The sequence below is a fragment of the Carcharhinus amblyrhynchos genome, chromosome 12 (genome assembly GCF_965287045.1).
Source record: "Carcharhinus amblyrhynchos chromosome 12, sCarAmb.v2.hapA, whole genome shotgun sequence".
Classification (NCBI taxonomy): domain Eukaryota; kingdom Metazoa; phylum Chordata; class Chondrichthyes; order Carcharhiniformes; family Carcharhinidae; genus Carcharhinus; species Carcharhinus amblyrhynchos.
The window spans coordinates 24,328,789-24,348,224 of NC_137335.1; the positions used below are offsets into that span (position 1 = coordinate 24,328,789).

The 19,436-nt window shown below is 39.3% G+C and overlaps 1 protein-coding gene across 2 annotated transcripts in view; it reads right to left on the reverse strand.

Moving 5' to 3' along the window:
- Positions 1-19,436, reverse strand: part of map3k4 (mitogen-activated protein kinase kinase kinase 4) — a 188,034-nt gene that overhangs the window by 86,369 nt on the left and 82,229 nt on the right. For both annotated transcript variants that reach the window (XM_080200228.1, XM_080200229.1), the window contains 6 exons: positions 11,080-11,325; positions 9,029-9,184; positions 6,695-6,852; positions 4,191-4,307; positions 1,513-1,612; positions 1,306-1,389 (listed from right to left, as the gene is read on the reverse strand). In XM_080200228.1, coding sequence (XP_080056354.1) covers positions 1,306-1,389; positions 1,513-1,612; positions 4,191-4,307; positions 6,695-6,852; positions 9,029-9,184; positions 11,080-11,325 — 861 coding nt within the window. The remainder of the gene's footprint in view (positions 1-1,305; positions 1,390-1,512; positions 1,613-4,190; positions 4,308-6,694; positions 6,853-9,028; positions 9,185-11,079; positions 11,326-19,436) is intronic.

The following is a 19,436-nucleotide window of genomic DNA, read 5'->3' on the forward strand; positions in this document are numbered from 1 at the left end:
ACTGGAACACATTGTGATCAACTATAAGATAATAAACATATACATATAAAAATCATCAAGACAGTAATCTAGTTTATGCTAAAAGAATATTTTGTACACATATAAATGCAAAAACAGTGTGATGTACATGACTTTTAATCAGATATATATTTTTGCTACAGATAACATATTTAGCTACAAAGATTATGCAGATTGTGATCAAAACGAACCACCATATACTCAAAGATAAGCCTAAAGATATTAATGTCAAAAATGTCATATTACCAATCAGAAAGCTAAATTGCATCATCCAAAGTGTTAAAATGATTAAAAGCATATTCAATAAATAACTGGGAATTGAGGCCACACTTCCTTTTGTTTTGCCCTCATTCAAGAGGCTGAGGACAGTTAATTATTAAAAAGTGACCAAAATGTGTATGCTAGGCTCATTCACAGGATGCTCAATGACTCACCACCCCCCCTCCTTCCCCCACCACTAAATGAGCATCAGTTGGTATATAGTAGTGAGAGAGATAAATCTGAATCTGGGAATAAGGCGCGCACACACACACACATAAACAAAGCATGCACAATCCCTCACATCAACCAATGGCGGCTGACTTTTGCCTCTCACCTCCCCCTCCGAGGGCAGGATCCTGCCCACTGTATAATTCAGGCTTACCTAGACAATCAAATGTATGTGATATCTTGAAATAACAACTTTGGCTTCATCATCAACTTGATGTAAACAAATCATAGAAACCCCACAGTACAAAAGGAGGCCATTTGGCCCATCGAGTCTCCACTGAACCACAACCCTACCCAGGATCTACCCCCATATCCCTACATATTTTACCCACTATTCCCTGTAACGTACACATCTTAGGACACTAAGGGCAATTTAGCACAGCCAATCAACCTAACCACATATCTTTGGACTGTGGGAAGAAACCCACGCAGACGGAGGAGAACATGCAAACTCCACACAGACAGTGGCCCAAGCTGGGAATCGAACGCAGGTGGCTGCAACTGTGAAGCAGCAGTGCTAACCACTGTGCTACCGTGCCACCCAAGTTGTTGGATAATCAAATACAGCATTGGATCGACAATGTTAAAATCAAAAACCACCTGAATGGTGGCAATAAGTGACAATATTCATTAATGCCGAGGATCTATTAGTACCTTAGCTAAATGCAGGAAAGAGAAAAACCTTTCCTGTCTAGCTTTATCTCAAAATACCAGCTTTATTGAACACTCCAAGCTATAAATGCAAGTCATGGTTTCAATATGGAAACTGATTGACAACATTCAAAACAAAAACATTACCTTGACATATCTTTTTGTTTTAAGAGCTTCCAAAACATCTGGAACGGGAGCTGACACACAAAATTCAGCTGCTATTTCTAGGTCCTAAATCAGAAGAGAGAGTTTTACTTTTGGCACAAATTCTAATTTTTTTTTGTTGAGGAAGTAATGTAACATTGTGCCACGCTATACTTACAAGTATTTATACAAGTGGCATATGCATACTACCTTTCTTAGCATTTTAGCAAACCCCAGAGCCTTGGACGCTCTCTCCCGAGCTTCATGAAAGAGCTCTTTTAATGCACGACTGGTCTCTATAACGGACCTCCTGTAAAGACAACGTTACATCACAAATTCATCTTTTTCGAAATAATAACACACAAGTCAATAGGCAAAAGGGAAAATATCAATCTTCATTCTGAAATCTCTCAAGTTTCATCAATTAAAGAAAATAGTGATATAGTGACATCAGAATGTCCCCGAGTATTTGATGCATTCTTCTGAAATGTAGTCACTGTATAGTAACTGTTTTACATTCTCCAAAATTCATTTCAAACTCAAATGAGAGACACAAAACAAAATGAACAGAACAAAGTAGCATTGTAATTACTGAGGTCTACTGATTCCACAAATCTGTGTTTGAGGCCTTATTCTGCATAAGATGATGTCTGGCAGTTCTCTCATATTTTTTAATTTTTGGAGTTCTCAGGGGTTAGAGAAGGAAATCTGCCATTCTTAACTGGTCTGGCTTTCATGTGACTCCAGATCCACAGCAATGTGGTTGACTCTTAACTACCCTCTGAAAAGGCCCAGCAAGCTTTTCAGTTTTAAGGGTAATTAGGGATGGGCAACAAATGCTGGCCACCAGCAACACCCACATCCCACAAATAGAAAAAAAGAAATCAGTCACCAATGAAATTTATTTTGCCCATTTTATTCTTGCATCAAAAGTGATATTATAAATGCAGAGTAATCTGCCATTAGCTTTCTTTAGCAAAGATGAAAACATTCCAAGTGTTTTACAGTCAATCAAGTTCTTTAGAAATGTAGTTACTGTGATGTAAGAAAACTGCATTCAGCAAGCTCCCACAAACAGCAACTGGTAAGGGTTAGTTAATCAGTTTCAATAATTCTGATTGATAGATGAATATTCACTATTGGGAAACTCTTGTGCCCCTCCTCAGATGGAGCAATGTGATCTTTTATGATCACCTGAGGGTCTGGTCTGGATTTATGATCACCTGGGCCTTGTTCCAACAACTGTCGTTTATTTATTCTTATTGTTTTATCCACAAGGCATAGAAACATACAAAATAAAAACAGGAGTAAATCATCCGGCCCTTTAAACCTGCTCTCCCATTTATTTTGATCACAGCTGATCAAAATCAATATCCTAATCCCGCCTTGCCCTAAATTCCCTTGATCCCTTTAGCCCCAAGAGCTAAAGCTAATTTCTTCTTGAAATTACACAATGTTTTGGCCTCAACTTTTTATTTACTTGTCGCAAGTAGGCTTACATTAACACTGCAATGAAATTATTGTGAAAATCCCCTAGTTGCCACACTCCAGCATCTGTTCAGGTACTCAGAGAGAATTTAGCACAGCCAACGCACCTAACCAGCACATGGACTGTGGAAGGAAACCAGCACAGCCAGAGGAAACCCAGCAAACACAGGGAGAGCATGCAAAGCCCATGCAGACAATGACCCAAGCCAGGAATCAAACCCAGGTCCCTGGCGTTGAGACAGCAGTGCTAACCACTATGCCATTGTGCCCCCCTACATTCTGCAGTACTGAATTCCACAGATTCACCATTTTGAGTGAAGAAATTTCTCCTCACCTCAGTCCTAAACTAAGGCTTCTAGCTCTGGATATCCCCACCAAGAAGAACATTCTTTCTGAATCAACCCCACCTAATTAGAAATCTAAGTTTCTATGAGATTCCCTCTCACTCTTCTAAAACAATCCAAACTGACCCAGTCTCTCCTCATGTTATAAACCTGCTATCAGTCTTGTAAACCTTTGCTGCACTTCTTCTATAACAAGGACATCCTTCCTCAAATAAGGACATCAAAACTGCACACAATACTACACGTGTGGCTTCATCAATGCCCTATTCATTTGCAGTATAACATCCCTATTCCTATACTCAACTCCTCTTGCTATGAAGGCCAACATACCATTTGCCTTCTTTACTGCATGCTGTACCTGCACGCATACATTCAGTGACTGATGCATGAGGACAGTAAGGTCTCGCTGAGTATCTACCTCTCTCAATTTAGAGCCTTTCAAATAATAGTCTGCCTTCTTATATTTGCCACTGAAGTGGATAACCTTACAAACACCGACATTGTACTACATGCCCACTCACTCAGCCTGTCCAAATCATGCAGAACCATCTCTGCATCTCCTCACAGCTCACCCTCCCTCCCAACTTTTGTATCATCTGCAAATTTAGAGATAATACATTTAGTTCCCTTTTCCAAATCATTAATATATGATGTGAACAGTTGGGGCCCTAGCACAGATCCCTAGTCACTGCCTGCCAATCAGAAAATAGTTTGGAAATAATTGTGCACACAGATATCCTAATTAAAAAAAACTACGTCCAAAATGCATTGCTCAGGCTCAGTTTATGTGCAGTATCTCCAATTAAAACAACGCTCTCTTTCCCCCATTGCAACATAAGTTATTCTGCTTAAAATAAACTGGCCCTATCATTGGTGCCTCATCTAACTTCAGTTGAAAATGTCCATTGAAACAAGCACAAAGTAAATTCTAATCACTTGTAATATTAGTCCAGTAAGTCACGCTCCATTCAATTTGCAACAGACTCTTCTCAAATAACTTTGAAAAAAATAGTGTAGTTGTGTATTAATCGTTGAATTACAAAATGTTTACAGTACCTGATTTCATCTGATGCAGTACTATCATCAGCACTTGCCCAGAACTCATCACAACTTTCCTTAAGTCCAGAATCTAAGAACTCTCCAGTGGATTTTAGCAGCATTCCAGCTATATCACTAATTGGGAAAATGCAAAATTACAAGTCTAACTATACAACACTTCCAAACTGCTAATTAGAAAATAATGTACAGGATCATTCCTGAACAGAGTTGATAGCTCCTATTCCACAGAGAATATCAAAAGTGTACATAAAATATTAAAATCAATCATTTGTAAAATATGCAACACAAACAAAAACAGAAAAGGCTGGAAAGGTTTGACAGCATCTGTAGAGCGAGGATAGAGCCAAAGTTTGGAGTCAGGATGACTCCTCATTTGATTTTGGGATTCCAGTCCCTATTCCTGTTTCCAGCAATTAAAGGAGGCATGAACTATGGGGAACCCAAGTGAGGGTTGGTAGTCCCAAGTAAGCAACCAAAAAAAAACATCTGCTCTTATAATTCTGTCGTTCACAAGCTTTGAAATATAAAAATGTGTTTTTTCAGTATCAACTGTAAGATGCTGTGGTGTAAGGTTGATACATTTTCACTGCATATTAGTTGTATGGCTCTGTCCTATAAAGATAAGCTATTACATTGGAGTTCTTACCCCATTAGGAAATGTGCTTTTATGCATTCAAAAATGATGCAAACATTAGTATAACTATCTCAATTGATTTAAAGGCACAAAACCTTTTCAAATTAGGGCAAATTTTTGTCGTTTGAAAAAAAAACTTTGCTGCTGGAGTGCATTGGCTGACAGGCCACCTGGTGTAGCTAAGTTTTCTAAATTTAGCCATCACTGTTTACAATTTCAATAGGCTGTGTTGTCTGGGAGATAGAATAGTTTGTTCTGACAATTCAGCCTATTGTGGATGAATTTTAAAAAGTCGGAAATACTTAATTCATCAAGGGGCTATATAGACATTTTGAATGATACTTGAGGGGATTTCTTTTTTTTTGGAATAGCTTTTTTTGAGTATATTTTTTCTCCACATGGTATGTTTGAGCGAAATTAAATCTTTAGAATTTCATTTTTTAAATGCCCATTTCAAAGATACCCTGAGATCTGCCCACAATGGATATCAGATGAGTGACTGTAGAGCTGCTTGGCAATATGAAGGAGCATGGATGATATGAGGAGGTATGAGGGGTGGTGGTGCCCACCTCTCCTGTCAACTTGGGACTGACTCCATCTTGTATCACCTCCCTGGGATGAAAATATAGCAGGCAAAAAGTGTCCTTCTAAAGGAAACGTGTGCTCAGTTCCCACTTACTCCACAAAATTCTGGCCTTGTGATAACAATTTCATGAATCTCTCTCATACTTACAGCATCGGATTTAATAAGTTTGCTCAGTCTGATAAAAAAAATTACACAAAATGGGTACAAATTTGTCTGTAGAAGTTGGTAAATAACCAGTGAGACTGCTAATGTGCAACTTGATTACCTAAATTAGAAAATTGCATTTATTGGTTAACCACATGAAGTGTTATATACATTGTTACAATTATGAGCTTCATAAGGTTATGTTCTGCAACAATGTTTTTGATGTAAGGTAAAATGAAGCAGGGTCATGTGACTTGTTCTGAAGTTGGCCTAACATCGCGCCTGGTTGACATGTCTGTTAAATACTGATGAGTGCTCTGGGGTGTTTCATCAAAAGAAGATGTAAGGTGTTCACACTTGGAGACAATGCATGGCAAACATGTTTGCAGTTGTTGCACCGCTGGTCTCCAAAGTCCCAGGAATGTATTGAAAATGTCAGTTTGTAAGCAATTGTGCTTTAAACTGGCTATTCATACTTAAAATGAGAGAACGGAAGTCTCAAATTTACCTCATCTGCAGTTCTACATGGATACAAAGCCCACTTCAACATGAAAAAATCGTCCAAGATATTTCTGAAATTCACAGACTTAGCCACTCTATCAGGTTTCAGGACGGAGGGGCGAGCTAGAGACTAGAAATCTCTATGGTTTACAATGCAGAATGCAGGTGGAACTCATGCTTGGATTGGAAGAGCCAAATTTGCGATGATTTGAAACAAGGCTGGGAGATTCACCCAGCTCAAGGGAAAATTTCCAGAATAAATCTTAATGCAAAAGACAGGTCTGAAATTAAAAAGTTATGAAGCTGGGAAAGGAAAAGAGCAGAAGCAAACCCTCAGGACCTAAGATTCACTTTGGGAAAAATCAAATGACTACTTACGGGATGTGTACAGTATACTTGTGAAATGGGCTCCTCACTTGTGTTACAAGTAAAAAGGGGGCAGCCCTGTTTTGTAGTTTAAAGTACAAGTTGTCCACTAGTGTTTAGTCAAAAGTGCTTTTAGTACGTTTGTGACAGTAAAAATCTTAAAACATGAAATCTTGTCCTGTCATCCTTTCACCCATCAACTGAGAGTTTGAATTTCTTTTGTTTTAATGTTATCAGCCTCTACAGAAATCATAACAACGTAGATCCTACCAGAAGAGCTTTCCTGCTTGGGCCTCTCCTCCTCGTATGCGAGGGGTTATTTCTTTGGTAAAATTCCATTCTATTTCAAGAAGGTTCTTCAGACTGTGGGAAGCTTGAGGTAAATGCTGTAGCATCTGAATCCAGCTCCGCATGTAATCAAAATAAACCTATAATGCCAAAGGAAACATATATATATATAAAGATTCTGGAAAAAAAGCTGAATTGTGCAAACATTCCAATGCATATTTTAACACCTTAACACAGTGGCACTCACTTCCAGCCTGCTTTTTCCAGCTCTGCATGTCTTTGTTGCAATAAAATTATAAAATCTGTTCCAATAAAACATAGCTATTAGCTCCAAGCAATCTTATCTATCCACAGCCAGCAGAGACAATATCAGGAATGAAGCAGCTAAAGGGCCCATGGGAGAGTTGTAAAAATACCAATATCAAAGAAGATAGAAGCCAAAAATGAACACCATTCTGCACAAATCTCAGAGGCAGACTGATGCCATGGAGAACAATTTTTGTTTAAGCATTTATGTAATAATCCACATCACCAAAGCTGGGGGTGGTCAAGACGGTCATGTCGTCACAAATAAAATCCCATACCTTTCCTAACATTGAGCCACATAAAGATATTAGGACATGTAATCAAAAGCTTGACCAAAGTGAGAGGTAAGCAAGAGATAGAGATGAGACAGGCTAGGACCAAATTCAAAGTCCAAACAGGTGCAGTCTTGGCTGCCAATCATAGAATAATTAAAATCAAGGATAAGGAAGAGACCAAAGTTGGAGGGGCAGAAGTCTCAGAGGGTTGTAGGGCTGGATGTTACAGAAGGAGGACATAATGGAGGGATTTCAGAAAAGAAACTCATGGTATTGCCAGACCAGGAGATAATATCGGCTCATGAATATGGATTAAAGGGACCTGCACTTTTGACTGAAGTCAAATTAATATAGGGTGGAAGATGGGAGTCAGGCCATGAAAGCATTTTAATAGTGAAGCTTAAACATGGATGACGGTGTTGGAATCAGATAGTCAATACTAAATGGGTGGAAGTCGGCAGTAGGTGATGCATTTGGGGCATGAAGCTCAACTTAAAGTCAAGAAAGATGCCTAATTCACACTAATGAAACGTAACAGCTCTGAACATAACAGCTCTGAGCAGTTATGATCCAAGATCAAGAGAAGAAAACTATGTTTTTAAAACCGAGGAGAACTCCCAGACACCTCCAGAGAGCACAATGTAATTCCCAATTCACACAGACCAATTTTTAATTTGTGATTTATGCACCATTACTCATACAGGATAGATGTGAAGGTGCTATAAAATATGCCATAATTCCCATGACTGTGGGGGAGGGCTGACTGGTTAATGAATATATTCTGCTCATTATTGTTGATCCTTACTGAAAGGTTAGCATGTAGAAAGCACTTTACACAAAAGTGTGTACCATTTCAACCATAGCAGGTTCACATCATGACAGTCATTTCAGGATACAGTATCCTAACTCCAGCCACTACTTTCAGCAAAATTACAGAATAGATACTGAATGGATATCACATTGGAACAAAATTATTCAGAATACATTAGGGAAAGGGAAAACAATGGTGCACTTCAACCACATCGTTATAGACTGGAGTTCTCAATGTAAAATCGGACAGTTCAAGATTCTCGGCAAAGAATGTCACCGACAGGTAAATTGCAAATGATCTTTTTAAACGTGGTTGTATTCCACTTAAAGCAGCTACTGCATCACATTTAAGCAATGGCATTTCACAGTTTGAAGTTTTAATGCAGAACCGCAATGACTTTAACAAAAATTCTACCAGCACACAAAGATAAGACACGTGATTTATACCATTTTTTTAAAAAATTAAAAATTCATATGACAAACAATTATGGAACAAAATTTACACAAATTACCAGTGCAAAATTCATTTTATTGGGTCAGAAGTTACCAGTTAGCTATACTAACTTTGCAAGTGCATATCCTAATGCAAAACATAAAATTTAACAAACATTTTGAAAGACATGATTGTGATTTTTAAAAACTTGATGGGAAGCAGTTTGACACTTGAGTGAAATCTTTTAAAAGACATGACGACAATTTACACAACATGCATTTTCAGCATTATTAACGCATGAGAGTCAAGTTAATTTGAATCAGCTTGTTTCCTAGCTGCTACAATAGAATTAATTTTCAGACACAATAATGCAATACAGTTCTGAATGCTTTTACCCAATATGGTAAGGCTTGTCAGCTGCAAGAGCAAAATCATGAAAACTGAGACTTCAACTCGTGTTTCTAAGTATGCTTCACTCATTAATATACTCACAATTAACATTTTATGTAGATCTTCCTCAAATTCATCAATATTACTGTTAACCTTTTGCTGTCTCTGGAATTCATCCATGATCCCATGCAACATGAATTGATAATACTGCTTCATAAGTAGACCACCGTTCAGCACTTCTTTGCACTCTCTAACCAACTGTAAAACAAATAATCATTATGTGCAGAATATGGAAATATTTACAGTTCAAGTCAAATACTAAAGAATTCTTTGGCAAGATTGACATGAGAGCAATTATTGCTTTTTAATTTCCAACAGTGGCAAGAAAACTAATGCAAATATTCCAGTGAATTTTTGACATTGTATAAGAATGATTTAAACATTGTAGCTCTGTATTAGTTGACTTCAGGCAAGTTGACAGTAGGGCACCACAATTGGTCTGAACTCCTATGCACAAGGGGAAATTCCAATCAGGGCATCTATTTTTGATCAGTAAAAAGAGACTTCTGCTAACTGTATGAATGTCAAGTGACGTCAGGGTCAGGTTCGGCATCAAAAATTCCCGTGACTTAATATCCTGATAACATTAACATGCACAGTGCCAACACTGAAGCAAGATACCACAGGGCTACTGACATCCATGGAATGCTATCCCAACAAAAAAAAAATCAATACCTACATGAGAGAAAGTGAATAGGCAAAAATAAAATTGATGTACATTATAAGGGGCTGATAATGTCAGTTATAGGAAGTCAGTATTAAAACAATGTTGTAATCTAGGTTATTGGTAGTACATAGGAGCCCTGTGATTGCAGTCTGAGAATTGACCACAAGTTAGAAAAGACATTCTTAACTAGCAAAACAAGCTTTATTACCAAAACTATTGGGTTCTGATCTAACCTCAGGGTACTTGTTGTTTGAAGTATTTAATTCCTTTAATATAACTAAATTTTTTGAAAACAAATGTTTGTAGCAACAGTATTTGTATCAAAACATGAGAAACAATGCGTTACCGATACAAGTTAATAATGCATAAATCAGCCAAAATGTTCAGGAGAATTTATAAATCTCTATATGTTATACTACACTGTGCTAAGCAAAGAGTGTTGCACCTTCTGAGCCTCCCTGTTAATCTTAAGAACTGGTTAAATTTGTATATTAATTGCCCAAACTCTCAGCAGAAAGTTAGAGCTGAAGTTTAAGTACCTTTTTAATGACAACCACTACAATAATGATCAATCTTGTAGGTCAAGAAAAGAAACAAGTTAAATTTCTTTAAAAATTAACAAAAGTTGACTTAATTTTTCTTTCCCATTTCTCTCTGCTCTTAATTCAATCTTCCTTTCCTTCCCTCCATTTCTCTTTTGCTGATATAATTCTTAATTCACCCACTCCAATAGCCATGATCAATCGCTATCATTTCTATTTTGCAATCTTCAAATCTCATTGAGATACATTATTGGTCCCATCATTCATCAAGGTCTCCAATGCCCTGTTGCCACCCTACACCAATATTGGCTTGCACTTCCAGTGCTTTACATCTGAAAAAGAAATTCAAGCTGAAGGATGCATAAGTCTAATCATGTAAACTGTAAGATGCCTCATTCCAGCAAGATTTGCCCCAACATATTGTTTTGTTGATCGACTAAAAATTGAGTTACTGCAAAGACTTAAAAAAATGCAGTTTATGGTTAAACTGGTATTAAAAATAGCCCATAAATCCAGAACATTTACAGTGCAGCCCAAATAAATGTTCAAATTTTGTAATTTGAATTAAACCTCTTAAATGTATTCTTAAGACACAAGAATTCTTGATTATCTACGTTCAAAACAATAGGTTTTTTAATGAAATTTGAGAAGCAAAAATCAGATGTAAAAACATTTGAACTCTTTCTACTTAAAAGAGATAATCCATGCCAGCAGATAAATTTTGATAGTTATAAAGCACTCTGTCGGAAAGTGAACTTTTTAACCACATCAGTACTACATAAAGAAAATGCATGTGAAATGACATCACTGTTCCAATAGAAAGATGAAAGCAGGCACAAATTTTAAATTCCTGTGCTACGACTACAATAATTTTGGCAGGCTACCTGTTTAATGCTGAGCAATGATGGTTCTCCTGCAGGTCTTTGCTCCAACCTTAATTTCAAGCACTCATGAATAACGTTAAGGAGAACGCGACATAAGACCAAGTAGGCTGGCTGAAAAGATGGGAGTTCCATGGCCTCCAGCTGTTCCCAGGACACAGTGCTGCCTTTCTGCTCTGTGCAAGAAGACGTGCGAGACAATTCAGGCAGGTAGTCACGGCAACTCAAAGGCTCCGGAACAGCAGAGAACTGGAATACAGAAAGAAGGATACGTAAATTCATACTTGCATGCCACCATTAGATTGTACGTGATCAAACCTTCAATGTACAAGAGATTCAATCATACACAACAAACCAGTGGGTCATGTATGACCAATTACAAGAAGTAGTGTCACAACACCAGGTTAAAGTCCAACAGGTTTATTTGGTAATAAACACCACTAGCTTTCAGAGCGCCACTCCTTCGTCAGGTTAGTGAGGAGCTGAACAAAGGAGTAGCACTCTGAAAGCTAGTGGTGTTTACTACCAAATAAACCTGCTGGACTTTAACCCGGTGTTGTGAGACGACTTATTGTGTTTACCACAGTCCAACGCCAGCATCTCCACATCATGACCAATTAAAAAACAGCCTTTAATCATGGCTTCTGCCATTGTACATATTTAACTACTATTCCAGATCTTCTTTCACTCTCTCCTCTTTGAAGATGCAGAGTGGTAGAAATAAGTTGACCAACAGCTTCACAGTTGCCAAGCCAAGAACAGTCCTGATTAATTTCTATATGGAAGGCTAATAAAGTAATTACGTGGGTATTGTAACTTAAGCTGTAGCAATTCTTCAAATGTCTCACTTGTAATCAGATAAATATAGTAAAACCTTAAAGGTATAAAATTGATGGTAGAGACTGGCTATGTGTTCCCTCAAAAAAAATTGAATCTTTGCATCGAAAATGTTACATTTAACAACTGATACATTTTTAGACAAAAAGTCTAGAGTACACTAACCAAACCATTATCCTTCCATCTCCATTGCACCTCAGGAGGTACTCTATCTGCCTCTAGAATCAGTTCACATTAGCATTGCTTCCAATAAAAACCCAATCTCCTTCCAATGCTCCATTTCATATTTTTCCACCATGCCTGCCACCTCCATTTAACCAACCATTCACCCCTTGTACTGAACCCACCTTATGCATGCACATTCCTTCCTTGTCCAACTCAGCTTTTCTTGTCACTCCTCCTCCATGCAAAGCCACTGTCCTAGATTCTGCCCCCTCCCTGCTCACCTTCATGGTCACTCACTTATTCCTTTCCCTTCCCTTGCATCATTATGTCTCTCTTTTCCCAGAACCGCTCTTGTTGGATTCTTGCCAATAGACAAGACCCGTCCCCTCTGCCTTCAAGAAGCTGATTTTTATGCAACAAAAACAGAAAAGGCCATAAAAATCAGGCACTGTGACAGCATCTGTGGAAAGAGAACAGCGCTAACGTTGAGTCTGGATAACTCTTTATCAGAGCTGAAGACAATACCGAATAAGATGACAGTGTTGTGATGAGGAGGGGAAGGGGAAGCATGAGGGCTGGATAGAAACCCAGCAGTTGGTGGAAATGGGAGAGACTGACAAAGATGTCATAAACAAAAAGACAAAGGAAACGTAGATGGCGGTGATCATGAAGAAGTGTGCTCGTGGCAGCCCATATACAGATCAGAATGTGTAAATAGTAGAATAAAGGTAAACTGTGTGTCAAAGGATAACATGAAACATGTAACAAATGGACCTAATGGGTTGGAGAAAGGGGAAACAGTGGTAAGAAAGATGGAAAGCAAGATTTTTAAAAATTGATTATTATGGGCTGTTTATAATCACTTAGTTAACATTATAACTATTTCCACAAAACCACCTAATTCATTGAGTTACAAAATGTCCCTGCTAATTAAAGACTCAAGGTCTGAATGTATAAAACAATTAAGGCTTTATTGACAGCATTTTTCTCCCATGTCATACAAGATGCTTGGCCAAATCAAAACAAAAAATTCAATAGTTAATCCAAATGGCAGCTCCATAGATGTCCTGTAAATTAGCCTTCTGAGTTAACTTGGTCCAAATTGTCAAATCCAGCAATTTTTTTAAAAAAGCTGCTCAAGGCTACATCTCTGCTGCAAACCACAGCAATGTACCACGCATTTTTAGTGAAGAACACCACAGTTAAACTCAATGGCACAGGCGGCACAGAACTAATTGTTTAGCCCCGTCTTGCCTCAAGCACAAAAAAAATTCAGAGATAATGCATACAAAATAGGAGTAGGCCATCTGGCTCTGCCATTCAATATTGCAACCTCAGTTCCACATTCCCAACTATCCCCAATAACCTTTCACCCCACTTGCTTATCCAAAACCTACTCTGCCTTAAAATTATTCAAAGATTGTGTCTCCAGAATTCTCATTTCTGATCAAAGAGATTTTATCAGTTCTGCAGCCAAACAATTGTGGAAAAAAGGCATTACCAAATGCCGCAAATTATTAAGCAGATACCAACATTAGCCCAATGAGACTTGGAATTAGCAAATATATCTTGCATGGCTGGGACAAAGATGATAATTCTCAACAGGACAACAGGAATGATCATATCCATTCACTGTGGGACTGCTTAGCTCAGTTTGTTTGCGGAGTTTGTGGGTTCACCAGGCTGGGTACCTCTTTTCAGGTATGCCTGGTGAACCCACGGATTCCGTTTGTAAATAAATGTGCTGCGGTTAATGCTGCCTCATCTTATTTGATGCTGAAACTTTCATCATGCCCTTTTTACCTCTAGATTTGACTTTCCAGCATTCTGCTACCTGGCCTCCCATCTTCTATCCCACATAAACTTAAGCTGATCCAAAACTCTGCTGACTGTACCCTAACTCATATCAAATCTATTTCATCCATCAGAACTGAGCTTACTGACTTACACTGATTCTGGAACAGAAAAACAATGAAAGCTTAAAGTTTTAAACTCTCAACTTTGTTTTCAAATCCCTTCCCTATCTCGGTAACTTCTTTTAGCCCTACAGCCCAGCAAGGGATCCGGATTCCTCCAATTCTAGCCACTTATGCTTCGTTAAGGGGAAGTTGTGTCTGATGAATTTATTGGAATTCTATAAGGATGTGTCAAGTGCGGTGGATGGAGGGGAACCGGTGGATGTGGTGTTTCTCGATTTTCAGAAGGCGTTTGATAAGGTGCGGCACAAAAGGTTGTTACAGAAGGTTAGGGGGCATGGAGTTGGGGGTAAGGTGTTAGCGTGGATAGGGGATTGGCTGTCAAATAGGAGGCAGAGAGTGGGTGTCAATGGGTGCTATTCGGATTGGCGGTTGGTGACTAGTGGAGTGCCCCAGGGATCGGTGCTGGGGCCTCAGCTATTTACCATTTATATAGATGATCTGGAGGAGGGAGCCGAGTGTAAGGTGTCGAAATTTGTCGATGACACAAAGATTAGTGGAACAGCAAATTGTGCTGAGGGTGTGGAAAGTCTGCAGAGGGATCTAGATAGGCTGAGCGAGTGGGCGAGGACCTGGCAGATGGAATACAATGTTGGCAAGTGTGAGGTTATCCACTTTGGTAGGAATAATAGTAGGAAGGACTACTACTTACAGGGCGAAAAGCTGCAGCATGCTACAGTGCAGAGGAACCTGGGGCTCCTTTTGCATGAGTCGCAAAAACCCAGCCTACAGGTGCAGCAGGTGGTCAAGAAGGCAAATGGGATGATGGCCTTCATAGCGGTCTTGCTGCAACTGTACAGGGCACTGGTGAGGCCGCAGCTGGAGTACTGTGTGCAGTTTTGGTCACCACACTTGCACAAGGATATTTTGGCCTTGGAGTGCAGAGGAGGTTCACTAGGCTGATACCGGAGTTGAGGGGGTTGAGCTATGAGGAGAGGCTGAATAGATAGGGCTTGCACTCGTTAGAGTTTAGGAGGATGAGGGGGGATCTCATTGAGACGTATAAGATGATGAAAGGGATGGATAGGGTAGAGGTGGAGAGGTTCTTCCCACTCAGAAAGGACAGCAGGACTAGAGGGCACAGCCTCAAGATAAAGGGGGGGGGGGAGCAGTTTAGAACAGAGTTGAGGAGGAACTTCTTCACTCAAAGGGTGGTGAATCTCTGGAATTCTCTGCCCGTTGAAGTGGGGGAGGCTACCTCGCTAAATATATTTAAGCTGCGGGTAGATAGGGTTTTGGTAGGCAAGGGGGTTAAGGGTTATGGGGAGAAAGCAGGAAAGTGGAACTGAGCCACTTCAGATCAGCCATGATCTTATTGAATGGCGGGGCAGGCTCAAGGGGCTAGATGGCCTACTCCTGCTCCTATTTCTTATGTTCCCTAATTTTCAGTGCAGCACCACTGATGGTGCTGCCTTCAGCTGCTCTAAAGCTCTACTTTCCTTCCTAAATAACCTGTTCATCCCATTTCATTTCTGGTCATTTGCCCTACTGGCTCCTTTATTGGCACATTGTCAAATTCTGCTGGATAACACTCCTATGGAATGCCTTGGGACATTTTATTATACCAAAGGCATATACCAACATCTTGTATATAAACTTGCACCAGTTTTCATTAGTGTATTTTAGGATCATGAAAAAATGCTACTGCATTCATAGAAAGCTCTAAGTACGTGACCAGTGGAAAAACAATGTAAAACTCAGTTCCATCGGTCACTCAAATCATCCAATTGAAGTAAATTCCTAGCCAGCAGATGGTGCACATCATCTGAGTGCAAAGAACAGAATCAGCCCTGCTTAATCCCCCTCTGGCATATTAAGGAACAAAAGTACGAAGGCATTAACTTCACCATCTTTTCATCACATTTGGTGCCACATGAGAGGAACTGACAGTTGCAGAAAAGTGAAGTGAAGGATGCAAGACGGAGGAGGGGCAAAAAGATTTTAAGACCAAAAGAAAATGTCCAGCAACAACTATTTTTCTGGAAATGTATTAAGCTCTCATTGGAACTTCACCATTACGATAAGAATTGAACCTCATTAAATCAGTAAAACCACAAATTTCAAATTGATTTATTTTGCTTTATTATCCAGTAGTGTTGAATATATAGGTGTCTAAACATTCTAATACACAACGTAGGTCTGAAAAGCAAGCACTGCAGTTAGCAGCATCATGGCTCGCAGAAGGTTAGTTACTGTGAGGTTTCTATTTATATTCTGATCAATAACAGTACCGTGGCAACATTTATGGCCACATTATTACTGAGGTAGCTTGCAGCAACAACATTTTATTTCTGACAACTGCTTGAGTAATTTTAAAATAAGACCGTCTTCATAACAGTAGTTGAGAAGTCCGTGGATAAAGGGAATGGAAATTTGCCATAAACACCCTTTCTGCCTTAGATCAGGGATGGTACTTGAAGACTACAGATTGTAAATACTGCACCCATATTCAAAAACAACGATGTGAAGATAAACCCAGAAACTACAAACTAGTTTGTATAACCTCAGTGGTGAGGAAGCTTCTCGAAACGATGACTCAAGATAAATAGTCACATGGGTAAATGCCAATTAATTAAAGATGTTAAGAGCAAATCATCTCCAACTAACTCAGCTTTTTTTTGATGAGATAATGGCATTACCTTCATCAGCTGTCTCCATTGTGTAGATATATGGACTTCTAAAAGATATGAGTAAGTGCTGCACAATAAATTTGTGAGCAAAGTTAGAGCTCAAAGGACAGTGGCAACATGAAAATGAAATTGGCTGAGTGACAAGAATAGACAGCAAGGGTGAACAATTGTTTCTCAGCCTGCAGGAACGTTCCCAGGAGTGGTGTCAGGATTCCTGTTCTTCCAGATAAATATTAATAGCCTAGAATATGGTGCACTTGCCGCAAATTCAAAATTTAGTATAGAGTGTCAAAAAGATATAGGTTGGTGGAACGTGCAGACAAATGACAGATGAAATTTAGAGTATTATGAAGTGATTCATTTTGATAGGAAGAATGCAGAGAGTGAATATAAAGGATATAATCTGAAAGGGAATGCAGCAGCAGAGGGACCTGGATGCATATGTGCATAAATCACTGAAGATGGGTTGACACAGACAGTAATAAAGGGTTTGACTAATAGGGACAGAGTACAAAAAACAAGGATGCTAAGTTGAACTTGTACGCTGATCTGACTTGGGAGTATTGCATCCACTTCTAGGTGCCATACATCAGGAAGGATATGAAGGCATTAGAAAGAGTGCAGAATGATTTACTAGTATTGTTCTAGGGATGAGAAACTTCATTATGTAGATAGCTTAGAAGTTGGACTATTCTCCTTGAATAGAAGTTTGATGAGATTTGATAGAGCTATTCATAATCATGAGATGTCTGGCCACAGTAGATATGGAGTGACTGTTCCCATTGGTGGATTTTGATAATGGCAGCAGGAGGCTGAGTGTTTGGTAGTGGCGGGTTCAATTGAGGCATTTGAGAGGGAATTGGATATTATCTGAAGTGCAAGAATGTGCTGTGCTATGGGAAGGCAACAGGGGAGGGACAGGAGGTGATATGCTCCTTCAGAGTGGCAGCACAGATGGCCAAATGGCCTCATGTTCTGTGATCCCGTAAAAGTGCATGTTAAATAAGCCTAGGGAATTAGCTTGTCAGTAGTAGGTAAGATAATAGAATCAGTTTACAAAGATGCAACAGAAAATCAACTAGAAACTGAAATGATAATAAAGAGAAGTCAGTACAGATACCAAAACAGAAGGTCACGCCAGACAAACTTTATTGAATTCTTTAACAAAAAAGATAAACAACAGTATTAGAGTGGACACAATATGCCTGGGTTTTCATTTCACAATGAGGTACCCAAGTTTGACATTACTAAATTACTAGACTAATAATCTACAGGTGGCGGCTAATGTTCTGAGGACATAGGTTCAAATCCCACATAGTAACCAGATATTTACATTAAATTTTACTAGTCTGGAATTAAAAACAAGTCTCAGCAACAGCGACCACGAAACCACTGTCAATTGTCATAAAAATCCCTCTGGTTCACTGACGTCCTGAACAGAAGTCTCCCATCCCTACCTGATCTGACCTACATGTAACTCCAGCCTCAGGTGACTGACTGTGTGCAGTTCACACGTTTTCTAAATGTTGGCATGGGTTTCCTCCAGGTGCTCCAAACCGTCCAATGATGCGTGGGTTAGGTGGATTAGCCATGGTAAACGTGTCAAGTTACAGGGATAGGGTGGCAAGGTGGGCCTGGGTAAGATGCTCTTTTGGAGAGCCAGTGCAAACTCAATGGGCTGAACGGTCTCCTGCACTGTAGGGATTCTATGGTTCCAAATATGACCCTTGTTATCTGACCTTCACAGGCAGTGGCGGATTAACCATTAGGCTGAGTAGCCTTAAGCCTAGGGACCCGGAAGGAAAGGGGCCCCAAGAGCAAAAAAAAAATTGGTTTAACCCTTTTAAGGGTGAATAAATTTTCATAACTATACCCCAAGGGCGAATTAATATAACAAACACTTCCAAGTCACCCCTGGACTTATACTACATGCAAATAAATACAATGAACAGTTTATTGTCATGCTATATATAACATGTATAGGTACTTACTTTAGTGCACCTTAGTTACATATAGTACTTTTTTCAACATTCACCCTTACACAGTATTCGTCCCACACCACAGCACAAGGACTGTCACCAGTGCTATCAACGTATCATCAAATACAGTAGCTGACTACATTCCTTGCTTTACTCACTCGTTGAACCTTGTTGGTCATTCAGCAGTGGATTGCGTTCCGAAAGCTACTGCTTTTTTTGATTTCGTTGAACAGTTGTACAATTTTTTCAGTGCTTCAACCCACCGGTGGGAAATAATTGTGGGTGAGCTTGGAAAGAATCTTGCAGTTGTGAAGAGACTTAGGTGATACTTGGTGGTTTGCTCATGTAAGTGCTATGCCCTCAATCGGGGATACGAGAAAGTGAAATCAGCATTGGAGAGCATTGCTGACAATCCAGATGAAAAGTCAAATACGCGACAAGAAACAGACTTTTCACCTCGCCAGAGTTTCAAGATTAATGTGTACTTAACGATCTTAGGCAAATTATCAGCAGAGGTTAAAAAACGCTCTGAAGCATATAGGTCTGTGTCCAACCGATTTGGATTTCTTTCTTGTATTTGCAATATTGATGCCAACGCACTTAAAAAGGCAGTGAATGCCCTCATACAAGATTGCCTGGACGACTTTGACTTGGCTTTTGTGGAAGAGCTTGTCCATTTTCAGAAATACATTCAAGAACAATCCAATGATGATGTGACTGTCACTGGGATGTATCAAGCTCTGACAAGAGATCGACTGCACGAGATGTATCCA